The sequence below is a fragment of the Eretmochelys imbricata genome, chromosome 2, assembly GCF_965152235.1.
Source record: "Eretmochelys imbricata isolate rEreImb1 chromosome 2, rEreImb1.hap1, whole genome shotgun sequence".
In the NCBI taxonomy this organism is placed as follows: domain Eukaryota; kingdom Metazoa; phylum Chordata; order Testudines; family Cheloniidae; genus Eretmochelys; species Eretmochelys imbricata.
Window position 1 is genome coordinate 213,854,178 of NC_135573.1, and position 19,256 is coordinate 213,873,433.

At 40.8% G+C, this 19,256-nt stretch overlaps 1 protein-coding gene across 3 annotated transcripts in view; it reads left to right on the plus strand.

The window, feature by feature from the left end:
- CRPPA (CDP-L-ribitol pyrophosphorylase A) overlaps positions 1 to 19,256 on the plus strand; it is a 191,090-nt gene that overhangs the window by 109,282 nt on the left and 62,552 nt on the right. For 2 of the 3 annotated variants that reach the window (XM_077811420.1, XM_077811419.1), the window contains exons 7-9: positions 1,416 to 1,508; positions 4,677 to 4,769; positions 12,688 to 12,819. In XM_077811420.1, coding sequence (XP_077667546.1) covers positions 1,416 to 1,508; positions 4,677 to 4,769; positions 12,688 to 12,819 — 318 coding nt within the window. The remainder of the gene's footprint in view (positions 1 to 1,415; positions 1,509 to 4,676; positions 4,770 to 12,687; positions 12,820 to 19,256) is intronic. The other variant, XM_077811421.1, reaches the window with a different exon arrangement.

Sequence of the window (19,256 nt, forward strand, 5' to 3'; positions counted from 1 at the left end):
ACATACTAGATACTGCAAATTGTAAGGAAAAGATAGAGAGACAGATCTGCATTGGTGGATTGCATGAGAAACCGAAACACCAACTCAAATGTTATCATTCCTTGGGGCACAGCATTTTGGAATCAGGTGTTGTCTTCCCCAGCAAATATATGGAGAATTCAGCTGATCAGCACTCCAGAGTATACGGTGTACCAAACAAATTGACAATGAATACCACGAAGAAATCCTATTGGGATGTGATGCAATATTAAAAAAAAATAACTTCTTTTGAGTTTATTGTACTGGCAGATTACTCTTTCTTTAAATGTAAGGAAAATATTGGAAGATAACTGTATAACTTGTTTAAAATGATCTACTTTATAACATATTTTCCAAACAGGAAGGTGAAAAATCCCCAGGGTCTCTGCCGGTCTGACCTCTGGGGAAATTCCTTCCCAGCATGGGACATGGGTCACTTGCAGGTTTAAACTAGTGTAAATGGTGGAGTCTCTGTAACTTGAAGTCTTTCAACCATGATTTGAGGACTTGAGCAACTCAGCCAGAGGTTAGGGGCCTATTACAGGAGTGGGTGGGTGAGGTTTTGTGGCCTGCAATGTGCTGGAGGTCAGACTAGATGATGACGGTCTCTTCTGACATTAAAGTTTGTGAGTAAGTTTCCAGGCAAAACAAAAGGCAGCATGAAGCTATTTCTGGCTGGCCTTTTATTTATTCCAAATTAATGTCTTATGTTAGCAAACATTTCCCCCTCTGATCTGTAATTAGAAGCTTTATCTTAACATAAAGCAAGCCTGAAGTTGATATTGTATTGGAGTCATTTTTGTTAGGATAAGAACACTTCTTAACTGATACTATGCAAAAATCATTATTTAATAGCCGTAATACAATTAGAGACTCTTTTAAAGTATTTATTGAAAAAATGGTCCTCAGGAGAAATTCAAAGTGTTAATCACTGTATATAGAAACTTAAAAGTTCTCGACCCTAAAAACAGCCTCTCCATCTCCAATGCTCCATCTGTCTATTGGAGACCATGGAACTTGCCATTCCAGGGTTGAAGCTTACAGGGGCTGGAGGCAGGGTATTCTCAGTAGCAGGCCTATATCTCTAGACTTGCTCTTTCCAGCAATAGCACTTAAATGTGAATCTGGCCAGGGTGATAAAGATTTGAAGGATACACCTATTTGTCCAGGTTTTTTCAACTGATACAGTGTCCTGGCTTTTAGTTGTCTCAGCCGATCTGGCTCTGCCCTCTCTTTTAAGTAGCAGGGAGTTTTTGAGTTGCATATTTAGAATGTTAATTGTGAATTTTAAGCCATGTAAAATGCTCACAGACATTGAGTGGTGGTGGCTTTAAAAGAGAGAGTAGTAATACTATTCTGAGTTTGTATAGTGACACAATATATGTTTGCTTTTTCAGCAGGTTAAAGGTATATCAGTGTTTCTATGTAAAAATGATAGTCGTCTACAGAACATCTTTTTAGGACAATGCTACAATTTTATTTGCATAAATGTGAGTATTATGGACAAATATGCTAATTATGCACTTCACATTTAAAATATTTTTTGATATTTTTAAATAAATCAATAACTCACAATAAGTTTTTGTGGGTAATGTGTTTTGAACAATAGTAAAATCAATATTGCCACATAGGAATCTCACTCCTGAGGTTTGTATTTCTAGTGTATGATAGGCCCAGAAATTCCCTTATATTTCAAGTCATAGACCATTGAGACACTATGGACTATGCGCCTGGCCTACCCTGAATTCTTGCACTCATTCCAATCACAAGCACCTTGTAAAACCAGCCAGTGAGTTATTGCATAGGAGGAATAAAGAGTTCTTATAAATCACCAGTTGAAAAAATAAACAGTAAAGGATCATAGGGTTGATAGTGTACTTATTTGATTCTTGTTGTGCTATCTCAACAATAGAGTACTCAGACTGGATTTGTCAGAGCCAGTAGGTACCAGCACAGACGTTAGGTGAAGTGCATAATGGATTTGTCCAGGTTTTATGCTCTTGGGGTAATTGACTGAGAATGGGAACAGTTAACTAACAATAGGAACATTAACAATGTTACTGTGTAGGCAGGCTGCTACAGGGGCGCAGAATAGGGCAACTAGACAGCAAGTGTGAAAAATCAGGACGGGGGTGAGGGGTAATAAGAGCCTATATAAGAAAAGGACCCAAAAATCGGGACTGTCCCTATAAAATCGGGACATCTGGTCACCCTAGCACAGAATTACATCAGGAGTAAATTTGAGACTCCCTGTAATGCAGTGGTTCCCAAACTGGGGTTCACCAGAAAAATTTCACTAATGGCGGCCAGAGGACCCCAGGCGTTGGAGGCAGCAGGTGGGCCCCGGTTGCAGGGCAGACAGCCCCAAGCCGCAGGGAGAGCGGAGCAGGGCAGTTGGGGCTGGCAGCCCGAACCCTCCCCCTATGAGTGGGGGAGCCGGCAGCCCGAATCCCGGCGCTCCATGCAGGGCTGGGAGCCCAAGCCCCAGGGAGAGCTGGGCCGGGCAGTTGGAGCTGGCAGCCCGAGCCCTGCCCCCATCAGCAGGGGAGCTGGCCGCCCGACCCCAGCGCTCTGTGTGGGGCTGACAGCCTGAGCCCCAGGGAGAGCACGGCTGGGCAGTTGGGGCTGGCAGCGGGACCTGCAGCCCGAGCTCAGTTGACCAGGGTGGTCAATGGGGTCCAGCAGCAGGAGCCCCGTGGAGTGCAGAGGAAATTTAAACTTAAATCCCTGGAAATACTCATTTTTAGGAGGGAGTTCACGAGATTTCACAATTTAGTGAAAGGGGTTCGCAGGCTGTTAAAGTTTGGGAACCACTGCTGTAATGGATGCTTCCACAGAGATTGTAGTCCACTGAGATTGCCTCATGTGGCTATGTGACTGGTTCAGAATGTTGTTGTGGCCATCAAACTCAGGATCCATCACACGGTCTGTGCTGGTACCTACTGGCTCTGACAAATCCATTCTGCTAAACCGCTGGCTAGGATCCTGTACTGGAGCAGGAAGGATTTAATTTGAACCACGTCTAGATTCCAGTTTTGCCACTTATATGCCTTAGAATGTAGCAGAATTTGTGACAGTGCACTATATATGGCTAGTTTCAGAGTAACAGCCGTGTTAGTCTGTATTCGCAAAAAGAAAAGGAGTACTTTTGGCACCTTAGAGACTAACCAATTTATTTGAGCATAAGCTTTCGTGAGCTACAGCTCACTTCATCGGATGCATACTGTGGTAAGTGTAGAAGATCATCTTATATACACACAAAAAGCATGAAAAAATACCTCCTCCCACCCCACTCTCCTGCTGGTAATAGCTTATCTAAAGTGATCACTCTCCTTACAGTGTGTATGATAATCTAGTTGGGCCATTTCCAGCACAAATCCAGGTTCCCCCCCCCGCCCCCACCACACACACACACACACACACAAACTCACTTTCCTCCTGGTAATAGCTTATCTAAAGTGACCACTCTCCTTACAATGTGTAGGATAATCAAGGTGGGCCATTTCCAGCACAAATCCAGGTTTTCTCACCCCCCCCCTTCCCCGCCCCCCCCCCCAACTCACTTTCCTGCTGGTAATAGCTTATCCAAAGTGACCACTCTCCTTATATTGTGTATGATAATCAAGGTGGGCCATTTCCAGCACAAATCCAGGGTTTAACAAGAACGTCGGGGGGGGGGGGGGGGTTAGGAAAAAACAAGGGGAAATAGGCTACCTTGCATAATGACTAAGCCACTCCCAGTCTCTGTTCAAGCCTAAGTTAATTGTATCCAATTTGCAAATGAATTCCAATTCAGCAGTTTCTCCCTGGAGTCTGGATTTGAAGTTTTTCTGTTGTAAAATAGCGATTTTCATGTCTGTAATCGTGTGAACGAGCCTCTGATAGTGTGGCTGATGTTATTAGGCCCTGTGATGGTGTCCCCTGAATAGATATGTGGGCACAGTTGGCAACGGGCGAGGACTGGCCTGTCTCCCAAGATTTGTGAGAGTGTTGGGTTATCCTTCAGGATAGGTTGTAGATTCTTAATAATGTGTTGGAGGGGTTTTAGTTGGGGGCTGAAGGTGACGGCTAAAACCCCTCCAACGCATTATTAAGGATCCACAACCTATCCTGAAGGATGACCCAACACTCTCACAAATCCTGGGAGACAGGCCAGTCCTTGCCTACAGACAGCCCCCGAACCTGAAGCAAATACTCACCAGCATCTGCATACCACACAACAGAACCACTAACCCGGGAACCTATCCTTGCAACAAAGCCCGTTGCCAACTGTGCCTACATATCTATTCAGGGGACACCATCACAGGGCCTAATAACATCAGCCACACTATCAGAGGCTCGTTCACCTGCACGTCCACCAATGTGATATATGCCATCATGAGCCAGCAATGCCCCTCTGCCATGTACATTGGTCAAACTGGACAGTCTCTACGTAAAAGAATAAATGGACACAAATCAGATGTCAAGAATTATAACATTCATAAACCAGTTGGAGAACACTTCAATCTCTCTGGTCACACGATTACAGACATGAAATATAAGAGGTATATTAAGGGTGTATTTCCCTTTCCAGTGGATAAAAGAAACTTTTGCTGCACTTTGTGAATTAGGCTTTGCTTTATTTTCTTTTGGTAACTTTAAAATTTGCTTTTATTTAGGCTAAAAAATCAGACATTAAGGAAGCCCAGCAACTAGTGGATAAACTTGAAAAAGCAAGAATTTCTGTTTTACATCCAGTTGTTCTCATTTCGGTAGGTTAACTTATATAAGTTTAATATAATAAACCTCTAAACAAATATAAAATGGTTTTCCTAGAATCTGTATAGTTTATAAAATAGTTCGTGTGATGCACCCTGGGATTTTAAGTGTTTTTAAATGGTGAACTGTAAATGAGATTATAAAAAGTCATTGCACTTCATCAATATGTACTTAATGCTGCCAGGAGCCAAGCTGAGGCAGATAAAAGGTACAGCATTAGTTGAAAATTTACTTTATTTTCTTGAAGGTTTCATGGTGTCTACTCCTAGTGGATCCCACTGCTTTATTATGCCGCATTCATTCTGGCGATGCTGCAGACTGCATAGAGCTCTGTAAGAGTGTGGAACCAGCGAATCAGGTGTCAGATAAATGGCATTTTTAGTTATGTTGTGTGGATTTATCAGTTTTAAAATTATGATAATTTTCTGCCACATGTATTACAGGGAAATTTGAAAACGTGTGTACAATATAATTTAAAAATGTCATTTACCTACCTTGCATAATGACAGGTTTCTATTTACCTACCTGCATCTCTTAAGACCTAATAGATTCAGCTATGCGTAAACTTTCATTAAGTATCAGTCTTTCTAAGTGTATATATTATCAATCTGTATGTGGCTTACATTCTGGTTACATGGGTCATTTGCTACTGCTGCTGAGGATATCTTCAGAGTTTGGGCTGAATGCTGTTTCTACACCTAGAGGGGCAGAGGGATTCATATCCACACAAAATGTGAGACAAGCATTTTCCATGCAACTGAGCAGCTCTGCAAGCCTCTGCTTCTACTGAACAGCTGTGCATAGTTCTCTCTACTAGTTTTCTGCCTTGCTGAAAGAATGGAGACAGGGGAGTTACCAGTTCTACCTAGTACTAAGGATTATGCTGCTGTATTGTACTTAAAGGTTTTGGTAGAAATAGTGCATCACAACTGACTGTTACTTTAAATATCATTCTTTGAGTAAGGTACTTGTAAACATATAGGTTGACGTTATACATGAAGCCACTGGCAGTAGAATCTCAGCTAGTCGGAGAGGATTGCATTGTCTAAGGGTAAGGCTAGGAGTCAAGAACTCCTGAGTTCTAGTCTCAGCCCTGACAGTCACTTTCTCTGTATCCAGAACAAATCACTTATCCTTTACCAACTAACAGAGATATTGTGAAGATTCATTAGTTAATGTTTATAAAACACTTTCCAAGTGAATAGAACATCACAAGTACTACATCCTTATCTGACCCAAGTGTTCGCTGCACACAGTGGGCTAGTGTGAATGCTGATCCTTGGCATCTGAGAATTTAGTGTTTACTTGCTTATGGACGTTTATGAGGAAGTTCAGTAGGGACCTCCATGCATACCAACCTCTTAAGTTTTAGGTGGGCTTCCTGTGTTTACCTATGAGAAATAGAGAAAATCCAGATCTCTCACTCCTGCACCCAGTATTTAGGGGCCTCCATAAAAGACTCTTCTTTCTTACCAACTATTCAGCTGTGTGGTAACACAAAATACTTTCCCTCTGGGGCAGAATATTGTTTGCATTATCCCTTGAATAACTGCTTTAATCACTTTCTGTACATATAAAGCCCAAGGAGGAGCATGATGAGTGAATCTTTATAGAATTATCAATCAGCCAGATAACATGATAACTTTAAAATCTTTTGCAGTAGATGTCCTTGTCTGTTATCAGATGGGTATTAAATTCTTTCTTTTCTGGGGTGTAAAATGAAAGGGCTAAGGATTGATAGTAGCAATAATAAAACATACCAGACTCATGTCAATGTTTGAAGAAAAATATATGAGAACATAAATTCCTTACAAGAACTCACTAAGGAAACTTCTGTCAGGGTTCTGCCCTCAAACTACACAGATCCTGACATCTGCCTGCGGTGCGGCACCATCTTTGCAGAAGCTCTGATTCTCTGCCCTGCCTCCCAATCCCAAATTGTTAAACTGTTAATACCTTCTAAGAAGAATAAGATACATTTTAAACTACGGGATCTGATTCATCTGTTAAGTTATTCTCACAGTACATTCTAAATATCCCTGGCCTAGATAGCCTGGGAATAGCCTTAATAACAGATACACAAAATTGCCTGTTTATGAAACATAGTTTTGATGCACACGAAGTCTCTCTTCAAAATAGAGCAATGTCCTAAAAATAAATAGACCTGGTGCTTTAAAAAAAAGCTTTGTATAGAATTCTTTGTCCAGAATTCTTATTGCTACCTATTCATATTCTCGGTTTATGGAGCTTCCACATTATTTTCAGAAATAGAAAATGGAAAGAGGTCTGAAAAATATGTTTTTAATTAATAAAGAGTTAAACAAATCATTGTTTCATATTAATCACTGGGAACTATTTAAATCCTTTAAACTTTTGATCCCTAAAATTCATTACAGATGGTATAGCTGAGGGATAGAAATTTCTTTCATCAGTCTTTAATTATTTAGTGTTGGGTGTACTCCTAAATAATGGCAACTATAGTGAAATTCTTCTCAGTTTGATATATTTTTTTAAAAAATAAATAAATTTAACTTACAGAACCTGAATGAAGTGTTAGAAAACTATTCTGTATAGCATTGCTCTTTTGATGTAAAAGTGGATACGTAGATTTCTCAGACAAATAAATGTCAAAACTTACGGTATTATGAGGCTGTTGGCACAATTGGTCATTATGATTTTTTAGATACTGGTTGACTGATTAACATTTCCCTTTTTGAGTCCAGAAGTAAACGTATCCCTTGCTATGGAGCCAGGAAGGGATAGGTGAAAAGAAGCAGCAGACTTCCTCTAATCTAACGTAGAAAAACCTGTATTAAGGGTTTTTCCTTCCGCCCTGACAAGCTTTTTATTTCCTTTTTTGTATAAATAGAAAGTTCTCACACACTCTGCACTTATTTCAGAACACCTTCTCTGATAAAAAAAAGAATCCGATCACTGGCAGAATTGGTTTTGTATTACTTTGCTTTTTTTTTTAGTGTTTAACTTTTTTGATTCTCTGGTGCATTGCACTGCTTAGCACCAAACCACCAATTTAGCTAGCGAGGGGAGGATTGCTGCAGTATAAGGTTTTAGAGTAGAAGCCGTGTTAGTCTGTATCCGCAAAAAGAAAAGGAGGACTTGTGGCACCTTAGAGACTAACAAATTTATTTGAGCATAAGCTTTTGTGAGCTACAGCTCACTTCATCAGATGCATGCAGTGGAAAATACAGTGGGGAGATTTATATACACAGAGAACATGAAACAATGGTGTTACCATACAGACTGTAACAAGAGTGATCACTTAAGGTGAGCTATTACCAGCAGGAGAGCTGGGGAGGAACCTTTTGTAGTGATAATCAAGGTGGGCCATTTCCAGTAGTTGACAAGAACATGTGAGGAACAGTTTGGGGAGGGGGAATAAACATGGGGAAATAGTTTTACTTTGTGTAATGACACACCCACTCCCAGTCTTTATTCAAGCCTAAGTTAATTGTATCCAGTTTGCAAATTCCAATTCAGCAGTCTCTCGTTGGAGTCTGTTTTTGGAGTTTTTTTGTTGAAGAATTGCCACTTTTAGGTCTGTAGTCAAGTGACCAAAGAGATTGAAGTGTTCTCCGACTGGTTTTTGAATGTTATAATTCTTGACGTCTAATTTGTATCCATTTATTCTTTTACATAGAGACTGTCCAGTTTGGCCAATGTACATGGCAGAGGGGAATTGCTGGCACATGATGGCATGTATCACATTGGTAGATGCACAGGTGAACGAGCCTCTGATAGTGTGGCTGATGTGATTAGGCCCTATGATGGTGTCCCCTGAATAGATACGTGGACACGGTTGGCAATGGGCTTTGTTGCAAGGATAGGTTCCTGGGTTAGTGTTTTTGTTGTGTGGTTGCTAGTGAGTATTTGCTTCAGGTTGGGAGGCTGTCTGTAAGCAAGGACTGGCCTGTCTCCCAAGATCTGTGAGAGTGATGGGTCATCCTTCAGGATAGGTTGTAGATCCTTGATGATGCGTTGAAGAGGTTTTAATTGGGGGGCTGAAGGTGACAGCTAGTGGCATTCTGTTATTTTCTTTGTTGGGCCTGTCCTGTAGCAGGTAACTTCTGGGTACTCTTCTGGCTCTGTCAATCTGTTTCTTCACTTCAGCAGGTGGGTATTGTAGTTGTAAGAATGCTTGATAGAGATCTTGTAGGTGTTTGAGCAAACGCGGTTGTATCATAGAGTTGGCAGTCCAACGAAAGACTGCTGAATTGGAATTAATTTGCAAACTGGATACAATTAACTTAGGCTTGAATAAAGACTGGGAGTGGATGTGTCATTACACAAAGTAAAACTATTTCCCCATGTTTATTCCCTCCGCCCCCCACTGTTCCTCACACGTTCTTGTCAACTGCTGGAAATGGCCCACTTTGATTATCACTACAAAAAGGTTCCCCCCCCCCCCCCCCGCCCCCGGCTCTCCTGCTAGTAATAGCTCACCTTACCTGATCACTCTTGTTGCAGTCTGTATGGTAACACCCATTGTTTCATGTTCTCTGTGTATATAAATCTCCCCACTGTATTTTCCACTGCATACATCTGATGAAGTGAGCTGTAGCTCATGAAAGCTTATGCTCAAATACATTTGTTAGTTTTTAAGGTGCCACAAGTACTCCTTTTCTTTTCGCAGTATAAGGGTGACCCTTTAGTGGCGTACAGGCAGCATAGGGGCTCCTACATCACTTGCCCTCCTTACTGATACAGTAGCAGGGTGTGGCCAGGATGTCACTATATCATACTGATACCTGAGTACATTTTTGGCCCATTGGACCCTTTTGTAACCAGCATAAGTGAACACTGATTGGCCTGCTATAACCCAGTACAACAGGGAAGGGAAGGGTGGGGTTAGACTAGGAACAGGGGAGCACAAAGGTAAACTTTACACAGTTTTTCCACCTCTCCTACAACAAACATGAGCTCTCTGCTGAACAGCTAAACTCCAGCTTTGGACCCAATATCTCTATTCCCACACTAACACAGCTGCTCTAAACTCTGTATAAACTTGTAGGTATATGTTTCACTGGACAAATGTATTGTGCGTAAACCTGTTATAATACATTTCCTGCATTTTCACTATTAATGCATTATAGCCTTTGCCACTATCAAAAGCGTGGTTAAGATTGCTATTTTAACTCAATTTTCATTCTCACAACTTTTTGGGGGGAGGGGGCACGGAGGAAGGAGAGTGGAGGACTTTGGGGCCGAATGTCCAATATTTGCTCTTAGTTCAAAGGTAAGTTTGAGGAAAATCTCTTCAGCAAAATCTCTTCTTATGAATTTTGTGAATGTGACTAAAATATATAGCTTTTGACTACACGTTATCTTGACTTGAGTCTCTCAAAAAAGCAGAAGTTTTAAAATTTGCTTGTAAATTGTCATTAAGGAGTGGTGCCTCAGCTAAATTTTTAAAAGAATTGATTTATATTTAACAAAGTTATCAGTGGTTTGAAAATTGCATTCTTAGCATGCACAACAAAACATTGTGTTCTAGTGCACATTTCCACATATCTGTGCTGGACATGCATGCACAGTTTGGAAAGTGTTAATTTTTAAAGACATGTTAAGAGGTAGTTACTCACCACAGACTGTTGGCTTGATTGTTCCAGTTGGAACAGTAAGTTGAGAGCTGCAGGCAGGTACATGGGAAGCTGCAATAGTTTACAATGGCACAGATTCTTCTTCGAATGCTTGCTCGTATTGATTCCATTCTAGGTGTGTGTGCGCCCACATGCACAGTCGGAGACTTCTGTGTTAGTCGTATCCGTAAGGTTGGCTGTGGTGCATCCTTGAGTGCCACCAACCCTACGCCCTCTCAGTTCCTTCTTACCACCCATGGCGGTTGGTCGGAGTGCCTTGTCTTGCATCGCAAAAGCGTGAGCAGTTCTTTCAGACCCCATTGTTCTGTCTCCCTTGTAGTTAGTTGTTAGGTATGGACCATTAAGTTAAGTGTTAGATAATCATTTTAGTAGTTAGAGTCCTGACTGGGACTTCGCTGCAGAACTTCCCCAGGCTTTAACCCATGTTCATCATGTACCCAGCCAATGCCCATTAGTGACCCCCACGATATCTGTTTGAAGTGGTGGATAGAGCACTAGGCTGCGATGGAGACCTGAGTTCTATTCTTGGCTCTGCCATTGCCGCTTGGGTAACCTTGGGCGAGTTGCTTCACCTCCCTATACTTCAGTTTCCCCATCTGTAAAATGGGGATTATGATACTGACTTCCTTTGTAGAGCGCTTTGAGATCTACTGCTGAAAAATGCTGTATAAGAGCTGGGTGCTATAATAATCAGTAGTGGTATTTTCTATTCTTAATGTTCTGGTTAAATATATAGTAGAATATAATCCTGTTTATGTTGTAAAATGCAAATAATAAAATATGTAGGATGTGCAATGTCATGAAGATAAGATTCCATCACCAATATTAACTCTTGAATTTCATGATTTGATAATGTACTGTGAATGTGTAGACTCAGTGCCACACGAGCACATTTTTTTCATGTAATATACATTGTCATAATCTTCAACAATCAGGTCCTTTCCCTGATGGCAGGTAGAGGATTTTGCATCCTATTTCAAAATAATATTCATAATGCTTTTTCCCTTTAGTGTAAGGTGCCTTGTAGTTGTGAGTTTCTGCTTATTAAAAATATTACTTTAGCTTTTCTTAAACATGTCATGTTGATGGACATTGATATAGACACACAATATATTTTTGAAGCAGTAATGAGGGTTCTGTAAGGCTTGAAGTGGAGCAGAAGAAAGGCACAAGTGTTGTCAAGGCATGACTCACTAGCTCTTGCCTCCATCAGGAAAGGTAGGCAGGACTGGTAATTACAAAACTCAATCTCAAATCAAAGTATTTCAACAACACAAAGTCTCATTAAGATTTTAGGGACTTGAATTTTCTGCAAAATAGCTTTTTATTTTTGTGTTTTATGACACTCATTTTAACTATCCAGTAGCATAGCCGTGACATCATATGAAAAACATTATATGAAGAAATGTCCTTCTTCAATCTTGGTTTTCTGTGCTCAATAGAAACTTTGTGAAGAGGTAAAGATCAAAATAGTTGGATTGTTGTCAAGCCTGAGCCAAAGTTTGAGAACTAGTTACTTCTCTTTACAATGCTGAAGTGCAGTATTGTATAGAATGCAACTTAGGGGTCTACACTGCAGGGGGATCGATCTAAGTTACACAACTTCAGCTACATTTTTCATGAAATCGACGTACTTAGATCTACAGCGGTGTCTTCACTGTGGTAAGTCAATGCCTGACACTCTCTCCTGTCAACTCCACCTGCGCCTCTTGTCCTGATGGACTACCGGAGGAGACAGGAGAGCGCTCGGTAGTCGATTTATCACATCTAGACTAGACGCGATAAATCGACCCCCGCTGGATCAGTCGCTGCCCATCGATCCAGCGAGTAATGTATACAAGCCCTTACAAATGCAATGTCCCAGACAAAGAGAACAGACACAGCAAATATTCTTGAGAATGTGATTCCACATTGAAAAACTAAAAGATGTTAAAGGAAAACATCTGTACTCTTCTCTGATTTCTTCAGGTGAGAATTCGATTTGTGAATCCATTGATACTAAACAATTGCATGAAAGATGGATCAGAGATTAGAGATTATTTTTTAATTAATAAATTTTTAAAGATTCCATCACTTCTGGCATGTTGATTTATCTAGATTTTGAAAAAGTTTTCCTCTTATTAAATAATTGAGTCATGGAGCATCACATTAATACAAATTTATAAATAAATACCTTGCCAGCTTATATTATTTGTGTGTTTATTTAACAATTTTTTAAAAAAATCTGGAGATCTAACAGAATATATTTTGTAATATAATGTAGTAATGGTTTGCTTTTTGCACCCCTTTGCAGGTCCACTTGAATGTTTCAGAAAATATGTCTTTCAGCAATGGAATGGAAGAACTGGCTTGGATAAAGGAATTTGCAAGGGAAGTGAAAAAGAAAAATATTTTGGTTTATGGTCTTCTCATCCATTACAATAAGGTATGTAATTCTCTTTATACCTGCAAATTATCTACTTTTGTAAACTATATGATTAATTATAAGAATCTTCTTCATTTAAAAAAATCAAAGGGAAATAAATATGACAAGGTAAAGTTTTGTTGAAAAGATCCTTGCCTGTTCATGTTCAATATTCAGTAGAGCCTCTGGTTACAGGCAAAAATGTAAGTGATTCGATTAGAGAGAAAAAATGGTAAATAGTAAAAAAAAAAAAAAAAAAAAAAAAAAAAGTGACCATGCTTGAGCCTTTCTTTTCCTGTTAACTTTTAAAACTTGGCATTTGCAGCTTTTTAAAATGGAAAATATCAGAAGTATTTGTAATCAAAATTGATTTTTCAAGTGTGTTCCGTTCCTGCATCAGAACAATGTTTGGTATTCAGGTAAGAAAAAGGACATGGCATATAACTGGTGAAACAAACAGTATCCATATCTCCAGTAGCAGTAGATTGCCAAGGCAATCTACAGCATCTTTGTACTTAGAAAAGCTATTTAAAATTAACCTTTTTGTTTGGGGATATGTTCTGCTTACAAAACACAGTAGGCTACTTTGCCACTAGTGCATATATAGTTTTCATTGTGCTGGCAGCTTTATAGCTTCACAGAGCCACCAGTTAAGAGATGCAAATATTCAATATTCAACTGATGTTTAAATAAGTGGAATAAATGTATTTTTTACTGAATGTTTGGAATATGGTAGTTTAGAGTTAGATGTGGCTGACTAATCACAACTATAGTTCATAACATTTTAGCCTTTTTTTCCAAAAGTGCTGAGGCCTCAAAAATCCCATTGATTTTAATGAGAGTTGTGGATACTTAATATCTTTGAAAATCAGGTCACTTATATTTAAAGACTTATTAATGTTATTATAGGAATACTGTTATAAATAACTGTAATTCTCCTTCAACATCAACCCCTCTGTAGAAGGATGTATTTTATTCAGATGTATATTTTCAGATTATATAATCTTTCTAAGATGAAATTTAAAATTCAAAGTCTCAGATGAAGGTCAAAAGTTATTTTGAAATAAAATTTGAGGCGAAAAAAATCAAGATGACCCTTATTAAATTATACAACCACAAATAAAATAATTTAGTGGTTTCAAACACCTTTTGCACGTAGGGCTTCAGAATGACTTTCTGTCATTTCAAAATGTAATATGACAGGGTATCTTTAAATATGGTGGCAAATAAAAATTTAATCACAAACTATTTTGCTTAGAAAGTAACTACTGCGCATTACTTTAACTGAAAAGTTAAAAATATTTAGCAGACTCTCAAAGATTAAATCTTGTTTTGATGCATGTGTGCACTGACTCATCTATTGTAAACCAGCTATATTACTTGCATAACTTAAATGCTAGGTTTAAGCTTTGAGTGATTTTTTTCCCCCCCAGAAATTATAAACTTCCTTATCATTCATTCTGTACATCGAAGCTATATAGGCAAGATAGGTCTGTAAGATCTTTTCTGTCTACTGGTTCTGTAATTCACAAGATGAAAGGATTTACATAAACTTACTGAAACAGGCCCTAGAATCTTACAAGATTAGGGTGGGAAGAGACCTCAGGAGGTCTAGTCCAGCCCCCTGCTCAAAGCAGGACCAACGCCAACTAAATCATCCCAGCCAGGGCATTATCAAGCTGGGCCTTAAAAACCTCTAAGGAAGGAGATTCCACCACCTCCCTAGGTAACCCATTCCAGTACTTCACCACCCTCCTAGTGAAATAGTGTTTCCTAATATCCAACCTAGACCTGCAACTTGAGACCATTGCTTCTTGTTCTGTCATCTGCCACCATTGAGAACAGCCTAGTTCCATCCTCTTTGGACACCCCATTCAGGTAGTTGAAGGCTGCTATCAAATCCCCCTTCACTTTTCTCTTCTGCAGACAAAACAAGCCCCGTTCCCTCAGCCTCTCATCATGAGTCATGTGCCCCAACCCCCTGATCATTTTTGTTGCCCTCCACTGGACTCTCTCCAATTTGTCCACATCTTTTCTGTAGTGAGGGCCCAAAACTGCATGCAGTACTCTAGATGTGGCCTCACCAGTGCAGAATAGAGGGGAATAATCACTTCCCTCAATCTGCAGTAGTGCTCCTACTAATGCAGTCCAATATGCCGTTAGCCTTCTTGGCAACAAGGGCACACTGCTGACTCATATCCAGCTTCTCATCCACTGTAATCCCCAGGTCCTTTTTTGCAAATCTGCTGCTTAGCCAGTCAGTCCCGAGCCTGTAGCGGTGCATGGGATTCTTCTGTCTTGAGTGCAGGACTCTGCACTTGTCCTTGTGGAACCTCATCAGATTTCTTTTAGCCCAATCCTCCCATTTGTCTAGGTCACCCTGGCCCCTAGCCCTACCCTCCAGCATATCTACCTCTCTCCCCATCTTAGTGTCATCTGTGAACTTGATGAGGGTGCAATCCATCCCATCATCCAGATCATTAATAAAGATGTTGAACAAAACTGGCCCCAGGACCGACCCCTGGGTACTCCGCTTGATACCGGCTGCCAACTAAACATTGAGCCATTGATCACTACCCGTTGAGCCCGACCATCTAGCCAGCTTTCTATCCACCTTATAGTCAAATGCATACTTTTTTAACTTGCTGGCAAGAATACTGTGGGAAACTGTACCAAAAGCTTTGCTAAAGTCAAGATATATCACGTCCACTGCTTTCCCTATATCCACAGAGCCACTTATCTCATCATAGGAAGCAATCAGGTTGGTCAGGCATTACTTTCTCTTGGTGAATCCATGTTGACTGTTCCTGATCACTTTCCTCTCCTCCAAGTGCTTCAAAATGGTTTCCTTGAGGACCTGGAGGTCTCCAGAAAGATCTCAAATCACTAATCTTCATATTAAGAAATCCCTAAATCTGTATTAAATAATAAAACGTAATATCTCTGTTAATCTATTACTACTTATAACATAAGGGAACTTTAAAATAATTTAACTTACATTTACTTGAATGATCATAATGGGTCCTATAGAGCCAAAACAGTGCAGCAGATCTTCATTTTAAGAAGTTTATAAATTACAGTGTAATGTAGCAGCTTTTACAGTCATATAGTTAGTTGGTTGTGGCAACTCCTAAACACTTTCTGAATGATTTTTAAATAAATGTAACTATTAAGGGGCAAGAAATTTAGTTTTACTTCTAGCCCTGTGGCCGTCTGGATTAAGGAGAATGTGGTTGTGGGGACAGAATATGGTTGGCTTGCAGATAACCACATTCTGCTTTGTTGTGGGAGCACACTTTTAATGGGGTGGGGGAGATCAGGTGTCATAAAGCTTTGTAAATTCCTCCTGTTCTTACCTAGGCAGTGCTTCTTTCAGAGTAGACTTCGGCAGCCTTGGGTCAGGAAACACTGATATAACTGCTGAAATGTCATTTGGAGGAGTTCAAGCAGGCAGTAAGCACTAAAAAAATTATTAAGTCTAATATGGACCTATTAGGCCATCATCCTTCAAGTGCAGGTTATAGTTTCCTGTTAGAGGATATATCAGAGTGCCCTTTCTTATATATAGATGGATCAAATATGGGACATGAGCATACCAAGTATATCCTTTTAAAGTTAAGAATAGTTGTATTATGTCTGCTAAAGGCACAGATCATAACCACAGAATATTTGAATTGATTTTAATCCCAGAGAGTTGAACAGCTGCTGAACCAGTGTTTTGGATAGATGGACTGTATCCTGCAGCTTTTAAGTATAGTTTTTGTTTGCTAATTATAAAGTGATGCTGAGAATTTTTTTGATTTACTAAAGAGTTATATTTTTTATGGACCAAAGGTTTCTAGGGAGTTACTCAGAAACAGTGAAACAAAACTAAAGGCCTCTATAACTGGTACAAATGATCTGTACTGTATCCTGTAAATACTGTGTCAGTCATTCAAAAAGAGCATGTGCTTGTAAACAAAGGGTGACCTATCAATATAACTATGCATGAAATTCTAAAGTAATAATATTGATACAAAGGTTGGATTCATTTAGCAACAACTCTTGTTTGTGTTCTGAGTGATTACATGGAATTTATTCCTTCACTACTTACCAAACACATATTTTCCAAGACACAGTCTTGTGGAACATGGGCAAACACAAATTAAACCTTGTTTACTGAAATCCACAATATATTGTTGAATTCAACCCCCTCCCGCCCCCCCAGAAAGGAGTTAAAAAGAAAGTCATTCTTAATTAGTAAATTTGTTCATTTTATACTTAGGGTCAAATATTTAGGGTTGTCTGCAGGGTCATGTGTAGGACAGGGACATGGCCAGCAATCCTCAGAGCCCAAGGAATTGGAACTCAGCAGAATTTGGAGAGATGTATGGAGAGACAATTCTTCACATTTCCTCACAGAGGAACATGGCTCCCTGAGTATCTCTTTTCTGCACCCCAGCGTCTCCCACAATTCTGCATGTCTGGTTTCCTCCCCTCTACTCTGCAGCTCACAGAGGCGATCAGAGATTTGGTATTTCACAGCCTGGCCACACTCCCTTTGCTTCCACTTCCCCCACTCTCTGCGGCAGTGGTCAGTTGGTGGTTACACTGTTCCTACTTTTTTTTATTTCTATCCTTATTTTTCTCCCTTTCTGGGGGGAAGTGGTGATCAGTTTCTCTATTTCAGGCTTCTTTCTTCTTCTTCCCTGGGTCGGTCTTAAGCAGCCTGATGGTTCAATTCTCTCAGCCTCCACTGCAGCATCTTCTGTCGGCTCCTCTGCCCCTGTACAGGCATGGCAGAGCAACCAAGAAGGCACCCGGGTCAGATTCAAGAAGTGCTCCATTTGTCAGGCAGCCTTCCCAAGCTCAGCAGATGGTGAGTTGTACCCAGCCAGCTGACCCTAACTGCTTTAGGTCTCAGGGCTATGAGAGGGACAGGTAGGTGGGATCGCATACTCACCAAAGCAGCCACGGCTCCAGCATGGAAAAAATGGACCAGGAAGAATAGATCAGTGAAAGGCTATAAAGAGAAGGACACTAGCCACCCAACTCAGGGGGTAAGTCCCCAGGGAACAAAGAGAAGGGCTTGTGGGACCACAGATCCCTCCCCATCCAAGTCTTAGAATGGGTCCTGAGTGCTCTGGGAAAAGTTGCAGGGCTCTTAAACAGCCCTCATCCTTCCCAATTAGAACAGAAGGGCTCTGGTAATGAGTCCCACCCACATGAGATTGGGACCAAGAAGGGGGAGGAATCAGAGAGAGGACTTTCCTGAGGGCTTCCGGCTCTATAGAAGGCAAGCCGCAAAAGGCCTCAAAGCCACAACAGAGCTCCTACACCTGCAAAGCATGCAAAGAGCAAAGAAATCAAAAAAGGGGAAGAAAAATTGCAAAAAATCTTGGTATGAGCCCTCTGGCTCCTCTTTCTTCTTCTCCATTGAGGAAGGCGAACTATGGGACTCTGAATCCAAACAGGACTGCGGGGGGGAACACGAGCTTTTTCCCCCTGTGAGAAATTTGAGGCCATGTTCAGAAGGGCTGTCTCCACGATTCAGATCCAACCTGAACAGGTTCTTGAGAGCAAGCCTCAGGGTAAATTTTGCCCCTCAAAATCCTTCCCTGAGACTACAATTCCCCTGCAGTCTGCCTTTGAGGACATGGTCAGGGATGAATGGAACAAGCCTGATTAGGGCAAGCACATTAATAAAAATGACCTCAGGTTCTATAAAGGAACCAAAGGCCTCTATTTCTGAGGTACCTCAGGTAGGTGCCACTGTAGTATTTCTGGCAAGGGATACAGTCATTCTCTCAGAAGGGGAATGCTATCCTAAGGACCCAATAGACAGAGAAGTAGAGACCACTCTCAAGAAGGACTCTGAGTCCTCCTTGGTCTCTCTCAGAGTGTCTGTAGCACCTACCTTCTTTGCAAGGGCATCTCTTTCCTGGCTGGCAGATCTCAAAGCCCTAAAGGACAGAGATCATCCTGACTTTTGACTCCATTTTAAAGAAAATCTCCCTAGCAACTGCATTCACTGCTGATGCCTCAATGAATGCAATGAAGTTCTCAGCCAGGGCCCTGGCTTCCAGCTCAGAAACCAGGTGTCATCTATGGTTCCGACCCTGGAAGTTGGATACTCATTCTAAGCAGGTCCTATTCTTTGTCAAGTTTACAGGTTCCCTCCTTTTCAGAGAAAAGCTAGACAAGGTAGTGGCTGATAATGCTGCAAAATCTGAGCAGTCCCTCCCATTGTCATGAAGTGCCCTCAGGAGAGAGTACAGCTCCTTTCGGGCCTCAACCTCACAGAAGTACCAGTGAAGGGACAATAGATTATCCAAAAGAAAGTCACGGATGTGAGGTTTGGGGAGAGAGCCCAGAGGGAGCTCTGCTCCCACCCATAAAAGTCACTTTATGACAAAGATCGCATAGACCTCTGCTCAGAGCTGAAACTAGGGAGCAGAATTTCCTATTTCCCTCTAGAA